Source organism: Equus asinus, chromosome 4 (genome assembly GCF_041296235.1).
Source record: "Equus asinus isolate D_3611 breed Donkey chromosome 4, EquAss-T2T_v2, whole genome shotgun sequence".
NCBI lineage: Eukaryota > Metazoa > Chordata > Mammalia > Perissodactyla > Equidae > Equus > Equus asinus.
In genome coordinates, this window is record NC_091793.1 from 38,894,385 (window position 1) to 38,917,379 (window position 22,995).

General features: G+C 37.4%; 1 protein-coding gene across 5 annotated transcripts in view; it reads left to right on the forward strand.

The window, feature by feature from the left end:
• APAF1 (apoptotic peptidase activating factor 1) overlaps window positions 1-22,995 on the forward strand; it is a 75,376-nt gene that overhangs the window by 37,247 nt on the left and 15,134 nt on the right. For all 5 annotated transcript variants that reach the window (XR_011502655.1, XR_011502656.1, XR_006512444.2 and 2 more), the window contains exons 17-22: window positions 6,165-6,326; window positions 9,834-9,962; window positions 12,761-12,886; window positions 14,494-14,613; window positions 18,161-18,277; window positions 20,687-20,812. Coding sequence is in view for 2 of the 5 variants with exons in the window: in XM_014834996.3 (XP_014690482.2) it covers window positions 6,165-6,326; window positions 9,834-9,962; window positions 12,761-12,886; window positions 14,494-14,613; window positions 18,161-18,277; window positions 20,687-20,812 (780 nt within the window). In the remaining 3 variants the exon portion in view is untranslated. The remainder of the gene's footprint in view (window positions 1-6,164; window positions 6,327-9,833; window positions 9,963-12,760; window positions 12,887-14,493; window positions 14,614-18,160; window positions 18,278-20,686; window positions 20,813-22,995) is intronic.

Consider the following 22,995-nt stretch of genomic DNA (forward strand, 5'->3'; position numbering starts at 1 on the left):
CCTATTATTTCTTGTTTTTTACTAAGTGAATGACTTCAGAAGAAGCATTTTATATCTCAGAACTCATTCTCGTTCCATATTACCTCCTTTGCTAATCCAAGTACTAGGCAGTTCTATTATATTTAGCATTATTCCATTATTATTAGGTTGCTTAATGTTCGAGAAAGTTGTAAAACCAGGCCATTTATCTGTTCTATGAATTCAACCTGTGCAACTAAACTGGGCCTTCTTTGCTGCTGAGTTATCTGTTCATCCCAGATTATTTGCCGTATTCACCATAGTGCCAATTTCAAATCTTTTCTGCTATTCTTAAGTCCCTGCTCCTGTCACTGCATCCCTTTCATTCTATGGAGATAACCTTACGTCCTACCTATTCAGAAGGTTGACATTTCCCACCATGAGCCCCCTCAAAAATTGCCATAAAAAGTCTGTACTCCCCTCCTTTTTTCTCATCTCAGTGCCCAGAAAGTTCTCTACTTGTGCCTACTGTTCCTTTTTTCTCCTTTCTCTGGTGCCTTCCTCATTGGTTACTTCCTCTATGTTGTATCCTTAGCTTTTCTTCTCTTTTGGATCCTTTCCCACAGCCTACAGATATTCTTGGTCTTTCCTCAGCATTATAAAACCAAAAAGTGAAAAACCTTTGATTCTTCCTTGATTATGTTAGCTTCTGAAATAGTCATTCTCTTTTTCTCTTTCCCTTTATGACTGGAGTTTTTAAGTCACCTATACTTGCCTCCATTTCCTGACTACTCATTTGCTACTTAACCCATTTTTAGCCTGATCCCATTCCCTTGAAGAGTAAAATTCAGTTTTATTTTCATTCTCCATTCTTTTTGTTGTAAAGTGTAATGTTTCTTGGATTAGTGTGATATCTGGTATTTTTCTTTATCCAGTCCTTATTCTTTTTATTGTATTACCAGTGTTCAGCTGCCCGCTATTCCTTTATTTACTTTTTGAATCTCATTTGATGTCAGTGTTTTCTTCTTTCTCCCCCTATCTCTCTAACCTCTTTAACTCTTTTTCCTGCCCATTAAATATAGCTGTTCCTCAAGCCTCTAACCTTGACTGCTACGTCCTTCTTCCATCCCAGTTCATCCAGTCTCGTGGCTTCAACTCTCATCTCTTCTGTGAGTGACTTTCAGATGTGTTATCTCCAGCCTTCATTTCTTGTACATGCTTATGTCCTGCATCCCTAACTGCCTACCACTTGTTGTCACTTAAATAATACACTGACTCAAACTTATTGTGCTTCAAACTGAACCAATTATTTTTTCTTCCCAAACCTGGCCCACTTTTTGTAGCTCCTCTATCTTTCATGATTTTGGTTAGATCAGTGTTCAGGATTTATATCATCATGACTGATCACAGTAGAGCCATGTAATATATCATGAGGTTTTTTTCCTTTCTCATACAACTTTTTGTTTTCTTTGGGATTAAATCTGTTGTACATTTAGCATTATAGTTTTGTTTTTCATTTGCTTGTTTTTTCAATGTGATTATCACTACTTCATCTTCAAATTATCCCTTATCTAAATTGCTTCTTAAATAATTCAAACTTATCAGGTATTTGATAAATTTTCTTTTGTTAAAAATACTTCTCTTCTTCTTCTCCTTTTTTTTATTTTTCATTTTTCTCCCCAAAGTCCTCTAGTACATAGTTGTATGTTTTTAGTTGTGGGTCCTTCTAGTTGTGGCATGTGGGATGCCATGTCAGCATGGCTTGATTAGTGGTGCCATGTCCGTGCCCAGGATCCGAACTGGCGAAACTCTGCGCCACCAAAGCAGAGTGCGCAAATTTAACCACTCGGCCACTGGGCTGGCCCCTTCTTCTTTTTTTATTCTTGGTAAGGAAGATTGGCCCTGAGCTAACGTCTATGCCAATACTCTATTTTGTATGGGACGCCGTCTCAGCATGGCTTGATGAGTGGTGTGTAGGTCCGCCCCCAGGAGCCTAACCTGTGAACCCTGGGTTGCTGAAGTGGAGTGCGTGAACTTAACCACTATGCCATTGGGCGGCCCCAGAAATACCTTTTTTGAAGGGGTCTCTTTTGCTCCCTTCCCATTGATGATACTATTCCCAGTGTCTAGCTGCTGTTCTGGGATCTCTCTTTACTGTCACCCTGGGAATTCCTTTTGCTTTTTTCTTCAGTTGAAAACCTTGTTTTCTGGATTTCTTGTCTTCGTTCTTGGTTTACTCTCTCAGCTTGGTGGAGAATCTCCTCTAGCTTCCTAAGAAAGAATCTATGGGAGGTAAATTTTTGAGACCTTGCCTGTCCAGAAGTGTCTTTATTCTAGCTTCATACTTAATTGATATTTTTGACAGTATACAGAATTCTAGGTTGGAAATAATTTTTCCTTAGAATTTTGGAGCCATTGCTCCCTTGTCGTCTAGCTTCCAAAGGACCTCTTGAGAACTCTTGAGAAGTTTGAAGCCATTGTGATTCATATGTGATCTGTTTTCCTGTCTTGAAACTTTTAAGATCTTCTCTTTGTTCTCTGTGTTTTTTCTTTTTAAAAATTTCCCAATAATGTGCCTTGGTGTGTGTTGGTTTTCATTTATCGTGCTTGGCTTTCAGTTTGGAAACTTAGATCTTTCAGTTCTGGATGTTTCCTTTATTGTTTGATTTATTTTTCTCTACTTTCTCTTTCTGGAATGTCTGGTAGTTTGTTTGTTTGGAATGTTTTCTTATTTTTTCTCTCCTGCCTTCTCTTTGTTCATTTTCCTATTTTCTGGAGGATTTCTTTAGCTTTATTTTTCAATCCTACTATTGGGTTTTTAACTTCTGCTATCATATTTTTAAGTACCCGTTCTTAGGATCAGTTCCCTTTTTAATATTATCCTATTCTTGTTTCATGGATGCAATATCTTTTATCTTTTTTGTGGGTATTAATAATAGTTTTCTTTTGAATTTTTTATATTGCTGTATGGTTGCTATTTTTTCCGTTTCAATTTGTCTGCATTTTAGAGATATATTTTAGTTGCCTGAGCCTTGGATATCTGCTCATATTTAAGAGTGCAGTACCAAAAAACTCATAGGAAATTGTGAACTTATTTATTGAGGATGTCCCTGTAGGGTTATCTGGCTGTCATTTTTTTGATGGTGAACTTCTGATGTCACACTCGTTATATCTGTTGTCTTGATTTGGTGGGGTATTCGGAGAAAAATCTTCAGTCTCCTACCAGGAGGGTATAAGTATGGCTGATGTGTTCTGTGAAGATGTCTAGGCAGACATCTCAACATTTGGAATATAGATTTTCTCTGAATTTCCCTGTTTTCAGGATGGTGACCCTGCTATCAACTGTGTTGGGTGTAGAATAACCCTCCATTCTTCAGCCAGAGTAGGGGCACAGCAACCTCGATTGCGTAGTAGGGGAGGGGCTTTCAAGGGACTTTCCGTGATTCCTCCTGATTTAGCTCCATCTTTATCGGAAGGTACGGTGTAACACTTCCTGAGCTTTTTAGGAGTTCTGTGGTATGAACTGGGCTGTTTCTTGGTTTTCCTCACTGAGGGCTCACGATTTAGTTTTTAGGAGTCTCCTGATCACTTGTCTTTTTGCTTTCTAGCCTCTACAGTTTTGTTGCTGTTATCTCTTCTTCCATTCTCTTCCGCCTTGTGAATTATGCCTAGAGAGAAAAATTCTCTTTACTATTGTTTTACATGGGTTTTGGGAGGATGTGGAGATGAATATGTGTGTTCTATCTGTGTCTTTAACCTGAACCCTATTTCTTTCAATAATGCTATTCTCTATTCACCTGTGCTTGAAACATGGGAATAGTCTGTCTTTTCGCTTAAAATGTATTTATTGATAATTTATTGAATACCTGCTATGTGCCAGATACTGTACTAGGCATTTGGGTTTTAAACACTTAAAAGAAAAGTATAATGCCTGGCTTGAAGTCGTTTAGAATCCAGTTGAGGAGAAGGGTAAGTGAATAGACAAACCATGAAAATGGTGAGAGTAGAGGGTGCTATGTGGGGCAGCGTTCAGGTCCCTGATGCTACACCCAGACTGCCCTTGTTCTCCATTTTTGTGGTCTTTGCTTTCCCATTTTGTGCTTTGGCTTATACTGACCCCTTAGCCCAGACTCTAGGCTTTTTGTTGTTGAAATTCTGTTCATCTTAAATTGGTGTAAAGTAGGCTAATCTTCAGGGAGGAGAGTGAGGTGGCCACCTCTGCAAAAAGTGTCCCCTCAAGCCCACAGCGTGGGTATAGCATTCCCACTTACTATATCTTTTCCTCTCAAATGACACATCTGACATTTTTTGTGTTGGAGTCATTTGTATGCTTGTCTTGCCTCCTTTACTGGCCTGTAAACTCCTTGAGAGAGTATCTGTATCTGAGGCATTTATATAATCTCAAACTGACTGGCATAATGGTTAATAAATGTGTTCAAGATGATAAACCTGTGCTGTGTCTCTTCAAATCAAATTAAAACTTCTCCATACTCAAAAATTTTTAAAAAGTCTTCTAGGACAGGATTTTGATTTCATGTGTGAGTATCACATTGTGATTGTAGAACACAGGGCACTAGCAGTAGGGGACAGACATTATTGCACTCTTGGTGAGAACTGCCCTGTTTGTGGTGGCTTTCCCACAGTGCTGTTAAGCCAGTATCGTTGTTGGCTGGTTCGCACTGATACAGTGACATGTAGTAAGCAGAGGTCCTGCAAAATGATGTTGCATGGCAGCATGTCAAGGTCAAGTTCTCCTGAAGCTTTTACCTTCTGAGAGGATGAAGATCTATAAAATTATTTCCTGTCCCAAATGGCTCTGTAATCTTCTAAGCATTTTGTAGGGTATCATGTTGATAAGCATGTGTTTTTCAGGCCCCGATGATAAACTATTTCAAAATGTGAGTTTTATTTAAAAATTGCCATTTAAACCACACAAGGGCCAGCATGCACAGGGCCGTGGATACAGTGCATTGACTTGCTCAAAATGAAATGCTGGTATTTACTTGGTCTCTTGATGTGTGGAATTTCATCACTCCTTGGCTAGGAGCTGAGGTCAGGTCTAAAAGCAGAAGCTGTAGTTTAAGCAAATGTAGTGAAACTGAGTTGTTTTAGTTTTCCTTTTCTTTCTTAAATCCAGGCAGTGGTTGCTTTGTTTTTCGTATTAAGAGGGAAACAGAATGTGATTTCTCGTGTATTTTGGCTGATGTGACTAAAGTTCCTGACATTTATGTTTAGGTGTTTTTTTTTCTCTTTAGTGTCTAGGAAGGGTAACTATTTTAGTGCCTGATGTCTCTTTTGCTTCATCCAATTTATCCACAGTTATTGCAAGGGGAAGGTCTTGGTTTTGGCTATATTTCTTAATGTATATAATACTTCTCTAAACTCAAGGAGATTTAAAAGTGTCCCTGTTCAGACAAATTGGATTTTACCTTGGAGCCGTGCTCTGGAAGCTGAGTTAAAGCCTCAGAAGCAGCTTTTTTTTGTGCTTGTCCTTGGCCAACCCTTGTTTGGGCATGACAGCCATTATCGCTCTGTGAAGCTCAAGGTGCAGGGCAGTACAGATGGATCTTCTTGAAGACCTTTGTCTTTTGTGCTGCTCAGTTGGATCTGCTAGTGAGTGAGGTTCAGAGTCTTTGGTATCTTGTTTCTCAGGATCCACTTGTTTGAGAGCTCTGTCTGGCCCCACCAAGCACACAAGGTATCTTTTAGCATGTTCTTTGCTTTCCATTTTCAGGGACTTTCTTATGTCTCTGGATTCTCTGCTAGATTATAACTCGGCTTGGACTGGGTCCTGTGTAATGTCCATGCTGTGCGTATAGTAGATGGAAAGCAAACTTCATGCCTGGCACAGCAGAGGGCAGCAGTGGCAAGTCGTGAGTCTCTGCATCTCACCTTTCTTCCATGCTCATCTTTACTGTCAATACCTAATCTTTAGCCACCTCCACACCATACAAGGCTCTTTTAACATTTTAGTTAGTTTTACATTCTGCATTCTGCATTTTGGGCAGTGTTTCTAATTTTTTTCTTTTTAGGAAAGTGCTGAATGAAACTGGAGTACTTAATTTAAAAGCCTTATAAAAAGTCATACATGAGTAAAAAGAATTTAGTAGGCAAAATGAATAATTTGTGGGACATCTAATACAGGTGGAATTCTAGAGGTATGATATGAGATTAAAACAATTTTTTTTAATTTTTGTAATTTGAAGCTTTGGGATGTGAAATCAGCAAACGAGAGGAAAAGCATTAATGTGAAGCAGTTCTTTATAAGTTCAGAGGAGCCTCAAGAGGATATGGAAGTGATAGTGAAATGTTGTTCATGGTCTTCTGATGGTGCTAGAATAATGGTGGCAGCGAAGAATAAAATCTTCGTAAGTACTATTATTTTAAAAAGCCAAATTTAGTCTCATTTAAATAAAATTAAAACTTCTATTGATCGTTGCATTTTACACTGTTCATTGATATAAAGAAAGTATAGCTATATGATTTGGGGCTAGCTCCCTAACCTCTCAGAACTATGCTCTAGGGGATGTTGATAGGTCTTATGAGAAAAGGTCTCTATGGTCACACAGGTTTGAGAAATGTTATCGATGGCTTTTCCACATTAGAGGTACTCAGTGTGTACTAACATGTTTAAGACCTCAAGTCCTGCAATACAGAAACAATTAATATTGTTTAATCCAGTGTTTCTTAAGTTTATTTAGAATATGGAATACTTTCTGCATCACTTTTTTCCCCCCAATTTCAAATACATTGGTTTAGGTGATTTTCAAAGTGCTTTCTTATCCTTAAAATTTAATGATTTGGTGACTGATAGAGAAATACTCATCAACGATTGAAGAAGATTATGAGATTTCTATGAAGAAAATGAGGAAGATACGCAAAAAAAGTAAATGACAAGGAAATGCTTTCCTGTTTTTTCAAATCTAGTAATTACGTACATTTGTAGTATTCACAGTACTGTCATATATAATGTCTTTTGATATAAATATCCAAAGGACACAGCAAATTGCAGTAGCCCTATGATAATAATGAGGCAGCTGAGCTTCAGCACAGTTACACCATGATTTGGAGAACCAGGTCTCCTGATTTATGGCTCAGTGACATTCCATTCTAATATTAATTTAAAAAGACTTGAATATGAGATATTACAATTTTATTTTATTTTCAGCTTTATTGAACTGTAATTGACAAATAAAATTGTACAATACTTAAAGTGTACAACATGATGATTTGATATGTATTGTGAAAGGTTTCCCCACCATGGAGTTAATTAACACATCTGTCACCTCACATATTTACCTTTATAATTTTTTTTTTGGTGAGAAGATTTAGGTTCTATTCTCTTAGCAAATTTCAGTTTTATAATACAGTCTTATCAAGTATAGTGACCATGCTATGCATTAGATCCTCAGACCTTAATCCTCTTATAAATGAAAGTTTTTATTCTTTTACCAACCTCTCCCTATTCCCCCCACCCAAGATATTACAGTTTTAAAGAACACAATTGAAATACACCATACAGTTATATATCACTGAGGGATGTATTGTTGTTGATCTAGTAGCTATGACCCTTGGATCTTGGTTGCTTAAACTTGTATATCCTTCTAGCAGGAAATTAAAGAAAAATATCTTATTTTGTTTAAAGTTTGTTAAAGTCTCTAAGAACAGCAAAGGAACCACTGCTTAAGAAATTTTTTTTTTTTTGTAAAATGTATATATGTAAGAGTTTCCATTTTAGCCATTTTTAAATTAGAATTACATTTTTAAAGTACAATTCAGTGGCATTAGTTACATTCACAATGTTGTGCAACTGTCACCACTATTTTTGAAACTTTTTCATCGCCCCAAACAGAAACTCTAACTAGTAAATAGTAACTCCCCATTCCTCTCTTCCTCCACCCTTTGGTAACCTCTATTCTAATTTATGAATTTGCCTATTCTAGATATTTCATATAAATGGAATCATACAATATTGGTCCTTTTGTGTTTAGTTCATTCCATTTACATACTGTTTTCAAGGTTCATCCATGTTATAGCATGTATCAGAACTTCATTTCTTTTTATGGCTGAATAATATTCTGTTATATGGATATATACCTCATTTTGTTTATCCATTCATCTGTTTATGGACACTTGGGTTGTTTTTACCTTTTGGCTGTTGTGAATAATGCTGCAGTGAACATTGGTGTACAAGTATCTGTTTGAGCACCTGCTTTCAGTTCTTTGCTGTATACACCTAGAAGTGGAATTGCTGTGGCATATGGTAATTCTCTATTTAGCTTTTTGAGGAACCACCAGACTTTTCCATAGCATCTGCACTATTTTATATTCCAACTAGCAATATACAAGGATTCGAATTTCTCCACATCCTTGTCAATACTTATTTCCTTTTTTTTTTAATTGTTATCATCCTATTAGGTGTGAAGTGGTGTCTCGTGGTTTAATTTGCATTTCGCTAATGACTAATGGTATTGAGCAGATTTTGAACATTTTAAGAGAGAAGTTCTAGTGGGAGAGGAAAATAATTTTATATTGAATGAAATGCCTTCTTGTTTTAAAAATCTAGACCAGCTTCTTATTTTACCTGCTAAAATAAAGCTACCTTAAGGTCACCCTTAACTACATGTAGATCCCAGTTTCTTACTCTTTGATCTCTCCATTCTCCTCCTGTTTCTTTCCAACACTTCTGTGTTGTTAGTCCTCTCCTACTGTTAAGTCTTTTCTTTTTGCTCCCCAGTAACTGGGATAGCTCCCTATCCCATATTTGCCCACTTTCCTTTATCACTCTTGGTCACTAATTTTTTTTTTTTTGAGGAAGATTAGCCCTGAGCTAACATCTGCTGCCAATCCTCCTCTTTTTGCTGAGGAAGACTGGCCCTGAGCTAACATCCATGCCTGTCTTCCTCTACTTTATATGCGGGATGCCTACCACAGCATGGCTTGCCAAGCAGTGCCATGTCGGCACCCGGGATCTGAACTGGCAAACCCCGGGTTGCTGAAGCAGAACATGCAAACTTAACTGCTGCGCCACTGGGCCAGCCCCTTAGCCACTAATTTTTAAGAGTGACCTGTCCTGGGAGGCATTTTAGGTTTGATTTCCTGTCCTTTGTTGTTGGCCCCTGATGCTGGGCTGCTTGCAGTCTTCTTGCTTGCAGGGTTATGCATTCACAGAACATTTTCATGACTCCCACTGGAAGCTTTTTTTTTTCCCTTCTTAAAGACTATACCTTGGTCTTAAATCACTATACTATATATTGATATAAATGTTTTCATCATTTAGCAAAAACTTTGAAAGAGTATATTTAGCATTTAAAAACCTTTCAAAAATTGAAATGAAGAAGCTTGAATTACTCAAAAATAGCTTTTTTTGGTTTAAAAATGGGAAAATGATTGATCATAATGGAGTAATTTGGTAGCTCTGAAGAGAAATAGAAATGATTGAACTAATTTCATTTTAGCAAGCCTCTCTTCTGTGTTATTTTGATCATCTTCATTTATGAGTATCCATTTTCTCTTTTGAATAAACAAGCTTTAGGGAGAACTGCTGTGTATGTTAACTTGGCTAATCTAGACATTTATTCACCCAGGTTTTACTTCTCACTAGGCTAGCTTGAGAGATCATCTGTGGTAAATTTTCCTTTATAAGAAAATATGTTTCAAGATGAGCAATATTTTAAAAGTGTATGTTTATTGATTTGTATCTTATTTATGGCTGTCATTAATTATGCCAATTATCAGTATTTTTTTCAGGACTTATACTTTACGTTTGAAATGGGAGAATATTCTTTTAGAAATAAATTTAGATTAGTTTTGAGTATAGCTTATTTTTTTAAATATCTTACTTTTATAGATATCTCTCTATTTTATGTTGACAGCTTGTTGACGTTCATACCTGTGGCCTATTGGCAGAAATCCATACAGGTCACCACAGCACGATCCAATACTGTGACTTCTCCCCAAGTAACCATTTGGCGGTGGTAGCTTTGTCCCAGTACTGTGTGGAGGTGAGTGGTTGAATTTACTCTGTGGAGTCAGAGTCTCCAGGGGTACATGGATGACAGAGAATGGGTTGCTTAAGCCATTAATTGCTGAGGATGTTTGCTTGAGAAATTATGGAATATTTTCTTCATAGCATAATGACCTGTAGCTTTAGGATATTAAACTGTATAGCCAGCTTTATTACTTTAGCAGTGATTGAATACCTGATTTGACAGTATGACAGGGAATGACGGTATCGTTTGCCAAGTATTTTTGGAGTGGTTAGCATGTGCCAAGGTCTGGGGAAACAATGGGACGACCACTGGTTTCCTAGGCGGAAAAACATGGCATCTCTTAAACAACATAGGCATAGACTCCTCTCTAAAAGGAATGATGAAAGATGAGTCCAGTTCAGATTTCTTAGATCATCGAGAAGGATAGGATGAAAGTTAAATTTAGAATTGGTTAATCTAGGATGTTCATTGCCAAGAACCAATGAATAAAGTGACTTTTATAAATTGCTTGTTTATGTTTATAATTTTGCACTTACCTGATAGATTTTATATTTAGAGTCTATACTTAGCTGGCTCTGGAAGAATTCTACCCAGTGAATTGCTATATGAGTTTTTTCAAAAAGCAATGAATTCCCTGATTTTTTTCTTCCAAAGATGGAATGTTTTTTCCCAGCTTTGTTACTACTCATTCCTTGATTGAGTTGTAGCACCAGGTAATTTGAAGCCCCTTGTGATTAGAGTCCAAGAAGATGGATATGGGCCTTTATCTGGAAAATAGGGAAATTCACTCAGTTCACAGGCTCTCTTCAAAGTAAGCTTGACTGCTGCAAGCACTTCTTCAGTGTTCTGTGCTATTTCAGCAATTTTTAGTGAGTTTGCCAACCTTGCCCCTTACTGTGAAGGGGTGGAGGGAGAATTGCTGAGCTATAGCTCTTCTGCATGGAGATACAGATAAGATGAGAATTCGTGGGTGAACTCTGTAAGCTCCTCTTAATTCTAAGTACAGCAGTGGAGCTAACACTGAAGAACTTCCCTGCAAAGATCCTTCCCATTGGAAGCAGAGGCAGTGAGTGTGAACAAGCTCCAGTCCTGTTTTAAACAGTGGGAAGAAGTAGGGTGCTGTGGCTGTGTTCTCTCTGACAGAGTCCTTGAATTGAAAGATTTAGATCTGCTACAGATCTTACACTTTACCTGTAGATCCTCAAGGTAGATGTGGTTGGAAATTTCCCCTTTCTGGGTTTTGTCAGGATTTTTAGGAGGAGTGGAGGAGCAAACCCTTCTTTCAGCCTCTCTTGTCACTTCTAAACTCCTTAACCTCTGCTGTTCTTAGAAAGCTCCAGGAAACATTCTTTGTTCTTGACATATAGGGACTTGGTTTTGGAGGCTCTGAATGACAAAGAAATGGTGGGGGAGAACAAGAAGGAAAGATGGGGAAAAATTTTCAAGGGAGATTTTTCAGTTAGGGAACCACTTTCGTTTCTGGCCTTTAGCTCTGTACGTCTTAGCTTGGACTCTAGAGGTGAGGCAGGAAAATATCATGTAGTTACACATTTGTTTGCCATAGAACTCACTGAGTGAGAACCACTGGGCCTGTGATGAAGTACTTGTTTTGTCCAGGCTAGTTCTGAAATCATAAAGTAGGTCTGTAATTCAGAGTGTAAAGAGAGGAACTCAGGCACTTATGATACTTCATTAGACTGGAATATATTTGAGTAATTTACAGCAGACCTCAGGACAAAACACAACTAGGCTGGTGGTAGACATTGATAATTTGTAATAAGCATGAATAACAGGAGAAATGTGTATATGTGCAATAAGTACATTCATTTATTGTAGAGTTTTGCAATTAGATGAAATGAGGATTAGATGACAGTGGAAAATAGTCTGAATATGGAAGCTGCTTATGTTCAGCCTGTTATTTTTTAGATAGATTTAAAAAAAAATAGATAAAATGGGGCCAGCCCTGTGGCCTAGTGGTTAAGTTTGGCACGCTCTGCTTCAGCGGTCCAGGTTCGCAAGTTTGGATCCTGGGTGCAGACCTTCACCACTCATCAGCCATGCTGTGGTGGTGACCCACATACAAAATAAAGGAAGATTGGCACAGATGTTAGCTCAGGGCACATCCTCCTCAGGAAAAAATAAAAAATAGATAAAATGTTTGCATAGTTCCAAATCAAAGCTTTATAATAAATTATATTCAGAGAAGTCTCACTTTCATTCCTATCCCGTCTCCTCCACTCTTCCTACCCACCCCATAGGTAACCATTTTGGTTTGGGTTTAATGTTCCAATGTTTCTTTTTACATATATAAGCAGATTTCTATATGTATTCATATGTATGTATCTCCACATCTGTATCCATCTATATATTCAAATATTTGTTTTTCATCTCCTATATAGTATAGTGTGTATATAAATATGTATACACATATATATTATAATATACTCTTTTGCAGAAATATATATACTTTTTGCTTTTTTTCTGTAAACAATATATCCTAGAGACTAATCATTATGGGTGTTTTTCTCATTACTTTTTATGGCTGCATAGTATTCCATTATGTGATTAATGTAGTTTATTCAGTTGGTTCCCTATTGTTGGTCATTTGGATTGTTTCTAGTTTTTTGATATTAAAAATAGTGATGTAATGAATAATCTTCTGCAAAAGTCATTTTGCATTTTTGCTGGTGTGTTTTTGGGCTGTATTTATAGAAGAGGAATTATTGGGTTATTCTTGCTATTTTCAGTATTCTTGATGTGTTCAAAATGCTTATGAATGTGATTTCCTGTATGCTGTGTTTATTCTATAGTTGTGGAATATGGACTCGTGTTTAAAAGTAGCTGATTGCAGAGGACATTTAAGTTGGGTTCATTCTGTGATGTTTTCTCCTGATGGATCATCATTTTTGACATCTTCTGATGATGAGACAATTAGGGTGAGAAATATTGAGATTTTCATTTTAGACATACTGATGGTAAGCTAAACCTCCTACAAGCTAAGAAATTGATGGGCAGTATTGGGAGAAGACAGACAGGAAACTTCTAGAGTCATATTTATCCTTGAAAAGTGCTATATGGACTATAACAGTCTCATTCATTCAGCACACGTTCATTGAGTATTACCATGGGCCAGGTACTGGAGAAGTCCAAATATATTTTACGTTTGATTTCTCAAAGTAATTTTTGACTCTTTGTTCTTCTTCTGTCTTGAATTCCCACATCCAAATACTTGCCAATTCTAATGGATTCTAACTTTCCATTTTCTACCATTTATTTCTACTTTTCTGTTTCCAGTTTAGATGCTCATTACCTGTTGCCTCTCTTGTATTAGTCTCTGCCACAAGTCTTTTCTTTCTTGGTTTTCTGAATGCTGCTTCCAAGGTATTTTCCTCATGTACAATATAGTCGTGTCGTTTTTGTTCAGAAACAGATAGTGGCTCCTTTGCCTACCAAAGTAAATATGTACTCCTAGGTCTACCGTTAAACTTCTCCACAGTGTGCTGCAGCCTGTCTTCTAGTTTATTCCTACAGGTAACCTACACTGACTGCTCACTTTTTCCCAAACACCCTGTAGTTCCCTGCTTCTGTACTTTTGCTTATGTGGTTTCTTATGTTTGGAATACCCTACTTCCCTGTATCTCTCCTTGTTGAAACCCTGACGATCCTACAGGTCCCCCCAAGCCTTCTATGATGTCTTTTCTAGTATTCCATTTGGGGGAATGTCCCCTTTCTTTAATGCCATATAACTCTATTTCATTTACTTATTGTTATCAAATTCTGCCTTGAATTTAAGTGTAGATTTGACTTAATCCTCACCTCCAGTGCTCCACTGCTCCTCTGACTTGTTCACACATCTTAAATTATAAACTCTTTGAGGCCAGGGGCCCTGGTTTGTCCCTGTAGCATCGAATACAGTGTTGTGTACAAATTACAGCTAAAATTTATTTAGTATTTGCTATATGCCAAACATTGTACAAAGTACTGTACATGTATTAATTTGCTCATTCTCACAACAGTCCTTTTTGCAGCTGAGGAAATAGGCACAGAAAGGTTAAGTCAGTGCTACTTAAAGTGCTGGTCTCAGTAAGCTTGAGCCAGAGTGGAAATCAGTGCACTGCTGCCTTCATCAAGAAAGTTGTGTTAAAAAAAATCAACTGTATCACTAAGCACTGTTAACAGTGTGTTTAGTGATTTAGTTGGTTTACATTTTGGTGCAGGCTCCTTATCTTTGTATCAAACACTTTGAGAACCAGTAGGAGGTCCTTGTCTTGAGTATCACTAGGTTAAGTTACAACTTTAGTTAGAACTAGAATTCATTCTAAGGCGTTTTGGCTCTAGCATCTATTTCTCTTAATATTAATTGCTTCTTACTGTAGCATGTAGTTAATATTTATTGTGGAATTATAATCTAATTGAAAAATTTCTAGTGTCATAGGCATTTTGAGTGTAAAGCATGGTTTGTATCTTGCCTTAAGTCTAAGACTTGTCTTTACATTGTTTCAGATACAGTTATCTTATTTTAGTTTTTTAATCTCTTAATCAGCTCTGGGAGACAAAGAAAGTATGTAAAAACTCTGGTATAGTGTTAAAGCAAGAAATAGACGTTCTGTTTCAAGAAAATGAAGTTATGATTCTCGCAGTTGACAACACGAGACGTCTGCAAGTGAGTATTTTTTAGAAAACAATTTAAAAAATTGTATTGATCAAAGTTTCAATTTCACAATTTTTCTTGTTTGTTTTTGGACTTGGGATTAGGCATAATTGTATAGTATCTAACAGATGCCTAGTTGGTATTAGTTGAATAAACGTATAGGTCTTGAGCTGAGGCTCAGATATCCTAGTATTTAGAAATAAAAAGGTGATACCTTGCTTCATCTCATTCCTCTCCTCTTGATATCTATGATCACATTCCTTGATTTGCAAAGAATCGAGGATATCATGAGGCCATACTTGAACTTGTCTGCAATAGTGATTTAGACATGTCTGTTGGGGTGTTCAAGGGGGATGAGCATACCAATGGAAGTTTTATTACAGGGAAAGGAAAGAACAAACATCACCTTAAGTGTGGAAGGTGTGTGACCCATTGGAACGGAGGTGGAAGGAGCTGGGCTTTACATACTGAAATATACCTGTTCATTCATTCATTTACTGACACGTTTGTTCAAGAAATGTTTATTGAGGGGCTGGCCCCGTGGCTGAGTGGTTAAGTTCACGCGCTCCGCTTCAGCAGCCCAGGATTTCACTGGTTCAGATCCTTGGCGCAGACATGGTACTGCTTGTCAGGCCATGCTGAGGTGGCATCCCACATGTCACAACTAGAAGGACCTACAACTGAAATTTACAACTATGTACTGGGGGTATTTGGAGAAAAAGAGCAAAAAAAAAAAAAAAGATTGGCAACAGTTGTTAGGTGCCAATCTTTAAAAAAAAAAAAGTTTATTGAATGCTTATTATGTTCCCTCAAAAGGAAAGGGTTGTGAGGTAAAATTGAAAGAACTGTATCTCTTAGGGATCCAAACAGCTCTACTCTAGACTGTTCTCCCTGCTGCCCCTCAACAGAGCATGCAGTATGTAAGAGGAAGGCATTTCTTGACTGGCTGAAGAGGAAAGGAGCCCCAGAGATCTGTTGGCAGAGGATTTGGTAGTAAGGCGCTTTGAGTGGTGGTAACAGAAAGCAGATGCCCTAAGGATCATTGGAACTCAAGAGCAGGTTGGCCCCACTGTGTTGGTGGCTTGAATAAAGTGTTGTCTGTAGAAGTCCAGTGCAGTTGGTGTTGTATTGCTAGAGAAGTCCTGAAAGTGAAGGTAGCATTCTAGGTAGTGGCAGCAAGAGAAGGCAACCACCTCTTGGAAGGTCAAACACAAAGGCCACAGAATACAAGATGCGTCTAGATTGTACAGGGGGCTTACACATTGAGGCAAGAAAGCATGCAAACAGGAGCAGGAATTCTTCACCCTCTGGATGAGCCAGCACTCGAGACACAGAAGGCTTAGTGTAGGGGGGCCATTGAAGGAGATGTCGGAATATAGAGCTAAGTGACAGTGACTCTTGGCTGAGAGGTGGCAAGAGCAGCACCCAGAGACGAAGGGCAGGGGTCAGTGTGGCTTTTCTGTAAGGTGCTGAGACGTTCTTCCTTGGCCTGAGGATTCCTTGAGAGACAAGATTGGGAGGGACAGAAACACTGTCATAGGTGAGGGGTGATGATCCTGTGAACTATTTTCTCACAGTCTATTTGTTATTTTAGGACCTTTGTTAGCTCTTTAGAAGCAGGATTACAAACTTGAGTTAAACTTTTTTCTAGATAGATTTATGGAAGTGTGTTATCAACTTCTAGGGAAAGGTTTTAGCAATGATAATGTGATCTTATGCCAGCTTTGCATGTGATTTTTCTTGATTTGGTTATTGAAAGATAGGGGGCAAGAACATGTGAGAGAATGAGATGAGATAGTGAAGTAGAGCGGGAGCAAAGAGAGAAACAGAAGAGTGAAGAGGAGAGAGAAACGGAGTGTGCACATGGATGGTATGAGAGATACCCAGACCTTGAGACAGACTGACAGCATAGGACAGAACTTTAGTTCTAAAGCTGCAAAGCTCAGCTTGATGTAGTGGAGAGAACAGTGACTGTACCGTTCCCTCAGGAGACCCACGTAAGGTTCAAGCTTTATCGTTGGGCAGTTCGGCGATGTTGAGTAAATTGCGTCACTTCTCTGAGTGTCACTTTCTTCACTTGTAAGGTTCTTTTCGTCTTCAAGGTCTGTGAGCTGTGTTGTAGGGTCAAGGTGGAGTCCAAATTGAGGGGACAGATATCTGGGAGTAAATTGTCTTTGGCGTGTGGTAATTTCTCCTCATCTACTGTGGGAATCAGAGTCAAGCTGTGAGACACTTCTAAATGTGGCTTGTTCTGTATTTTACTATTGTCCTTAATATGTTGATGAGGTACTCCCAATGCTCTGTATTTCTGGGATGAATTGGGATGTGGAATTGAACGTGAATTGTTCATTACTGACTTTTAGCAGACTGATTCTTCCACTTGGGATATTACCCACTGCAGTTTTCTCATCAAGTTCAGAGTCCTCATGCTTGTATTACCTTTATTAAATTTGTGCAGCCTTACTTTAATAGTTGTCATAACTATGAGACTTAAAAATTAAGTCATCTGACTATCAAAGGATCATTTTATTCTATGTCAGTGATTGTGGGAGAGTTCAGAGGATAAACTGACAAATCATAGTTCCATCTAAGGGGAAAAAATATTCTTTCAATCACTACTTAAAAAGAATATGGAAATTGATTTTTGAGAAAAAGAGGATATTCAGCTTTTACTAACACAGTCTTCATTTTGAATGTCTAATAGATCAGAACATGCTGGGTAAAATTTTGTAAAGAAAAAGCTACCTTGATTGATTGACCCTGTAATCATTGTACCTGAAACAAAGATGACTGCTTATTTCATACTGAAAAATATCTCAAGACTTTTAGGTTGTAACACTTAAGAGTTATCTGACAGTTGATTTAAGCTTGAGAAATATTTTCCCAGCTCACATGTTTTAGTTGAGTGATAAGACATCTTTATTAAGTGGGATTTTTAAAAATAGTCATTAATGTTGGTACATATTATGAAATTGGGTAATCTTAGTTTAAGCGTTACGAGTCCAGCCACCCAAATTATACTTATGGGTTCTTCTCCAATGCCCCCTCTGCCCAAAAGAAAAAGATTCTCAATTTATATTGTTCTGTGAGTGATTTGGAGGATATAAAACCCATTTTAATTTGAATTTGTCTTTTTATGTAGTCTGTCTCCGTCTCATTTCACCAACCCTCTTGAAAAATATCAGAAAATTGTATTTTAACAAACGATGGCCCTATTAAAATGTGCTTTGTGAAAAAAGGGAGAACGGTGTGGAAGTAGCTGTGCGGTTAGAAATCAGGCAGATGTGTCTCAGGTGGTGGACATAGCAGCTGCTTTTTAAACCTTTTAAAGCTTGTTTTATTTTATGAAAATATATTTGAACCACAAAAGTGAAATGAAATGAAAGCGTGCAGTGCTAAATGCAGCTGCCGAGACTAGGCTAGAGCTTTGTTGTTCCCCTGGGAGCTCTTGTTGGTTATTTTCTGTTTTATTTATTTATTTTTCTATTGAAGTCTGTGTACTAAAGAACAAAAACTGCTCTTACAGCCTAGTAACTGATTGTGTCTTATTTTTCATTAGCTCATTAATGGAAAAACAGGTCAGATTGATTATCTGACTGAAGCTCAAGTTAGTTCCTGTTGCTTAAGTCCAAATCTTCAGTATGTTGCACTTGGAGGAGAAGATGGAGCCATTAAGGTATTCAGTTCTAGTCTTCAGAGTCATTCTGTGCAGTGTAGCTGTTTATTTAAAATAAATTGTATGTCTGGCATTATAGACTCATATACTAAATAAATCTGTGATATATTAACCATTTTTCCATAGGCTAAAAATAATCTTACCATCTTGTTGGTTGTATATTTTTCAGATTGCCTTTACTACTATTTCTCATATTTTTGGTCTTTTTGTGTTCCTTAGTCTCTACCTAGTTGTTTTGCTGTTCTTCGAGTATATCAAACACTATCAGAGATTTAGCTAACTATGCAAAGAGCATTTTTTCCCTCTTCTTAAAAGCTCAGCCTGTTCGGGGTATAGTTTCCATTGTGGTACTAAGCTTCATTGGGACTGTCAGTGTGGGGTTGCCCTGTGTTTACCTGTTTCACCAACCCCTGTGTTCTACTTTTGGTATTAGAAGTACACCTATTCACCACCTGAAATCCTTATCAAACATGACCAAATAAATAAAAATACAATGAGGTTGTAAGGCTAAAAAGATAGTCTAATAAAAATCATTTTGGATAAAAATTAAATCACATCACAAATGAAACTCATCACAAAAGCATAGTTTCTCTAGCTGTTTAAGTTTTTCAGAGAATATTACCTTCTTTTCTCACTTTTTCTCACCCAAGCTTTTTGGAATTATTTCTTAATTTATTAATTGTGGCACCAGCCACATTTATTTTACTTTGGATTCATTTTCATAGAGAATTACACAAATATTCTCTAGTCCATATTGCCCCTCAAAAAGGAGACTATATGTTTATACACAAAGTGAAGAAGGAAGCGTTTGGTAAGTAATGTCAATGCTATTGTATATTTGCCATGGCCATTGTGGCATGGATTCAGAATTAAGGCTTTGTGGTTTTTTTCATTTTGTGAAAAATTATTTATTAATTGTGAAAATGGGTGCTATTCTTAAAAAAGTAGATTGTAAATGTTTGTTAAGCAAGGGATAGTTGTACACTTATAGATAAGCTTTACTTTTCCCTCTGTTGTGTATTATTATTTATTCTTAAAGGATCCTTGGTTCCCCTTTTCGTTTTACTTTGTTGCCAAGTCAGCATTACGTTCTTTTTGTTTTACCATCTAAGTATCTTGAAATAAGCTGTATAGATAATTCAAGAAAAATAACTCAAAATACACATGTGCTTGATCCATATCCCTCATCATGTGGGGAAGGGGCAGTACTTGGCTATGGGCACTGGGTTAGAGGTGTCATGTGGGGCACTGCTGCCTTTGCCTGAGGGGAGGAAATAATCTTATCCTTATCCCCCTCGAAATCATCAAATAATATACATAATATGTCAGTGAATCATGAAATTACAAATATTAGATAGTCTTTAACCTATAAAATGACAATTTCATGTGGTTAGCCTAGTATCATCAAATAATAACAGCTACCATTTGTTAGATATTTACTGTGCCAGATGCTCTTATTGAATTATTATAATATCCTGGGTGTTAAGTATAAATTATTCCTGTTTTACAGATGCCTAAACTGGTTTCCACAACCTTCATAAAAGTGGCAGAGCTAGGATTCAAAGCCAGGTCTCTGAGCCTCTGTGCTCATCTGCTGTCTGCCCTCCCCCCACTGGAATTATGAGATTGTCCATCCTGCTCATTCAGGAAGGGGCTCGTTCACACAATTCCCCTTTGCTATCTAAGGGACCTTTTTTCAGACATAAGGGTTAAGTTTGAATTTCTCCAATCTCCTCTTTTAGCATCATTGGTATTTTCCTTAGACTTCCTTGAATACATTTTAGAATTTGGGCAAAGGAACCATATTTACTTTTTATTTTTCTTATGAGTTCATTTGAAAGCCTTTTTGACATAGTCATTATTTTGAGTTCTGTTACCGCTTTCTTAATCTCTATGTTTGGCATATAGTCTTTAGTCTTTTTAAGTCTTCTCAGTGCACTGCATCCCATCCTACTTGTATCCTCTTTTCCTCTACCTGTCTCCCTCATCATCCTTTATCTTTCCTTGTCTGTGTTGTCGTATTAAGAGTTTTCCTTGTCTCTCATCCAGGATTTTTTCTTTTTTCTCTCTCTTTTATCTTAAATGTTATTTTCATTTTGGAGGCTGAACCCAGACTGCCACTTGTTTGATGAATTGGGTAGTTGAGTACTCAGAAGGACCACTGGTTCCTAGTGCCATCTGGTCGTTCTAGTGAGTGTTTTATCTTAGGATGTGTGTGTGCGTGTGCATAGATTTGCGTGTATGTATGTGTACCATGCATTTGTGTGTCTTTAGTTAAACTGAAAGCACTATGAGATGGAGCGTCCATACCCTTCTGCAGTCTAATTTTAATTAAATATCTTTGGGGTGTAATCCCTAGGTGTTGCTGAATTTCTTTGTGTTAATTTTCTGTGGTTTTCTACTTTGAAGATTTTAGAACTCCTAAACAACAGAATCTTCCAATCCAAGATTGGGCACAAGAGCGCTGTACGGCACGTCCAGTTCACAACTGTTGGGAAGACTCTTATTTCAAGCTCTGATGATTCTGTAATTCAGGTGAGAAGGAGGATGAAGTCCTAATATATGTAAGGCTGACTCTAGCAAAGGAACACTTTGATTATGGCTCAAATCTGGTGTGCATCTTAAACATTTCATTAGACCATATTACTTTGGGCATACATTCAGATTATGCATATGGGCTTAGATGAAACCTATTCATATTCATATTTTTCTATGGGTGAGGCAGGTATTTTGTCTTAGAACCCTCTACTGGAAGGTTGTTTATTTTGAAAATCAAGGATTCGTTTGAATTCTCCCACCTGCCTTGTATTTGGATTTGTATCAATAAATATACTTTCTGTGACATTCCTATAATCTGATTGAAATAGTTTCATTCTTTCCTTTTAAGAATAAGATGTTTATTCCAAGGATGAAATCTTGTGAAAAAAGAGCAGTTTACCATAATAGAGGATTGTGGATATAGAGGCCTTAATACTGTATGTTCTTTTTAAATTCATTTTTATCAAAGTTCAAGAGCACGTACTTTTGAAACACAAATAGTATTACAAGGCTCGTGAAAAACAAACTCCTCCGTTTCTTATTTCCAAGACGCATTACTGTTAGCTTTTAGATGTTTCTTTACATATTTACCTTCATCTCCTCATATTGCATGCTTGTAATGCTAATTCTTGATTTTTACTTTTTGAGGATTTATCTACTGCCTTCCCTGTAGTACCGTGAAAATTTAGCCTTTTTCTCCTCCCACCTGTCCTTCCCTTGACATGTACACACACCCTTTTATCAATCCCTATCATCCCAATACAGTTATGAGAAAATTTTATTTAGGTTATTAGTGTCATTATTGTGACTAAGTAGACTAAGTATACTATAAATGCATTTCCTGGTTTAATTTAATTTAGGAAGATTCTACCTTTGACTGGATGTAGTTGGGAATTATTTTGCCCTAAAACTTTGAAGACTTCATTCCGTCTCCTTCCAAGTTCCAAAGCTTATGTTGAGAAGTCTGAAGTCATTCTGATTCCTAATCTTTCTGGAAGATTTTAGGATCGTCTCTTTGTCCTCAGAATTTTGAAATTTCGTGATGATGTACCTTGGTGTGTGTTCACTTCATGCACTGTTTTGGACATTGATTATCCTTTCTCAATTTGGAAACTTAGGTTTTTCAATTCAGGGGAGTTTACTTGAATTATTTCTTTGATTTTTTTCTCCCCTGATATGCTCTCTCTTTTTATAACATCCATTATTCTGATATTGGATCTCCTAGACTGATCATCTAGTTTTCTGTTTCTACATTTCATCTCTTTATACTGTGCTCTATTCTCTGGATGTTTTCCTCAGCTTTATCTTCCATCCCTTTCATTGATTTTTTTTCATTTTTACCATTATATTTTTAATGCCGGAGAGTACATTCTTATCGTTTATTTCTTTTAAAGGGCATTGTGTTCTTGTTTCATGGATGAATTAGCTCCTCTTACTTCTCTGAGGATGGATGCTTATGTAAATAATGATATGTGAATTATCCATATATAGTATATGATTTTATATATATATATGTATAACTTTTTCCTCAAAATTTAAATTTCCTTCTTGGTTGCTATTCTCTTCATGTTGATTTTTTCTGTTTGTTTTTTTTTTCCTTTTATTTATTTTTTTGGTGAAGAAGATTGGCCCTGAGCTAACATCTGTTGCCCAATCTTTTTCTTTTTGCTTGAGGAAGATCCTCCCTGAGCTAACATGTGGGGATCTTCCTCTGTTTTGTATATGGGATGCCAGCACAGCCTGGCTTGATGAGCGGTGTGTAGGTCCGCGCCTGGGATCTGAACCAGTGAACCCCCAGCCACTGAAGCAGAGCATGCAAACTTAACTAGTATGCCACTGGGCCAGCCCCTGGCTTTTTATTTTAAAGGGCTTCCTCAGCTGTGTGGTGATCATTTGCTACTAGAGATAAGCACTAAAAGGCTGACTGAAAGCCCTGTGTGTTGGCTGAGACCCTCTCTGAAAGGTGACTTGGATGGGGAACCTTTGTTGTCAGTATCTTTAGGTCTCTTGGTCTTGTCAGATTCCTAGGGAAAAACCTGGTCTTCTGCCCGGAGGTTAGAAATCTGACTGACAGGTCCTTAGAGCCAAGTGGGGGAAGAGAATTGGGGGTAGGTGTAGGGTCTCAATGTTTAGTCTGTAAACCTTCACTTGATCCCCTGTTCTCAGAACTGTAATCCTAC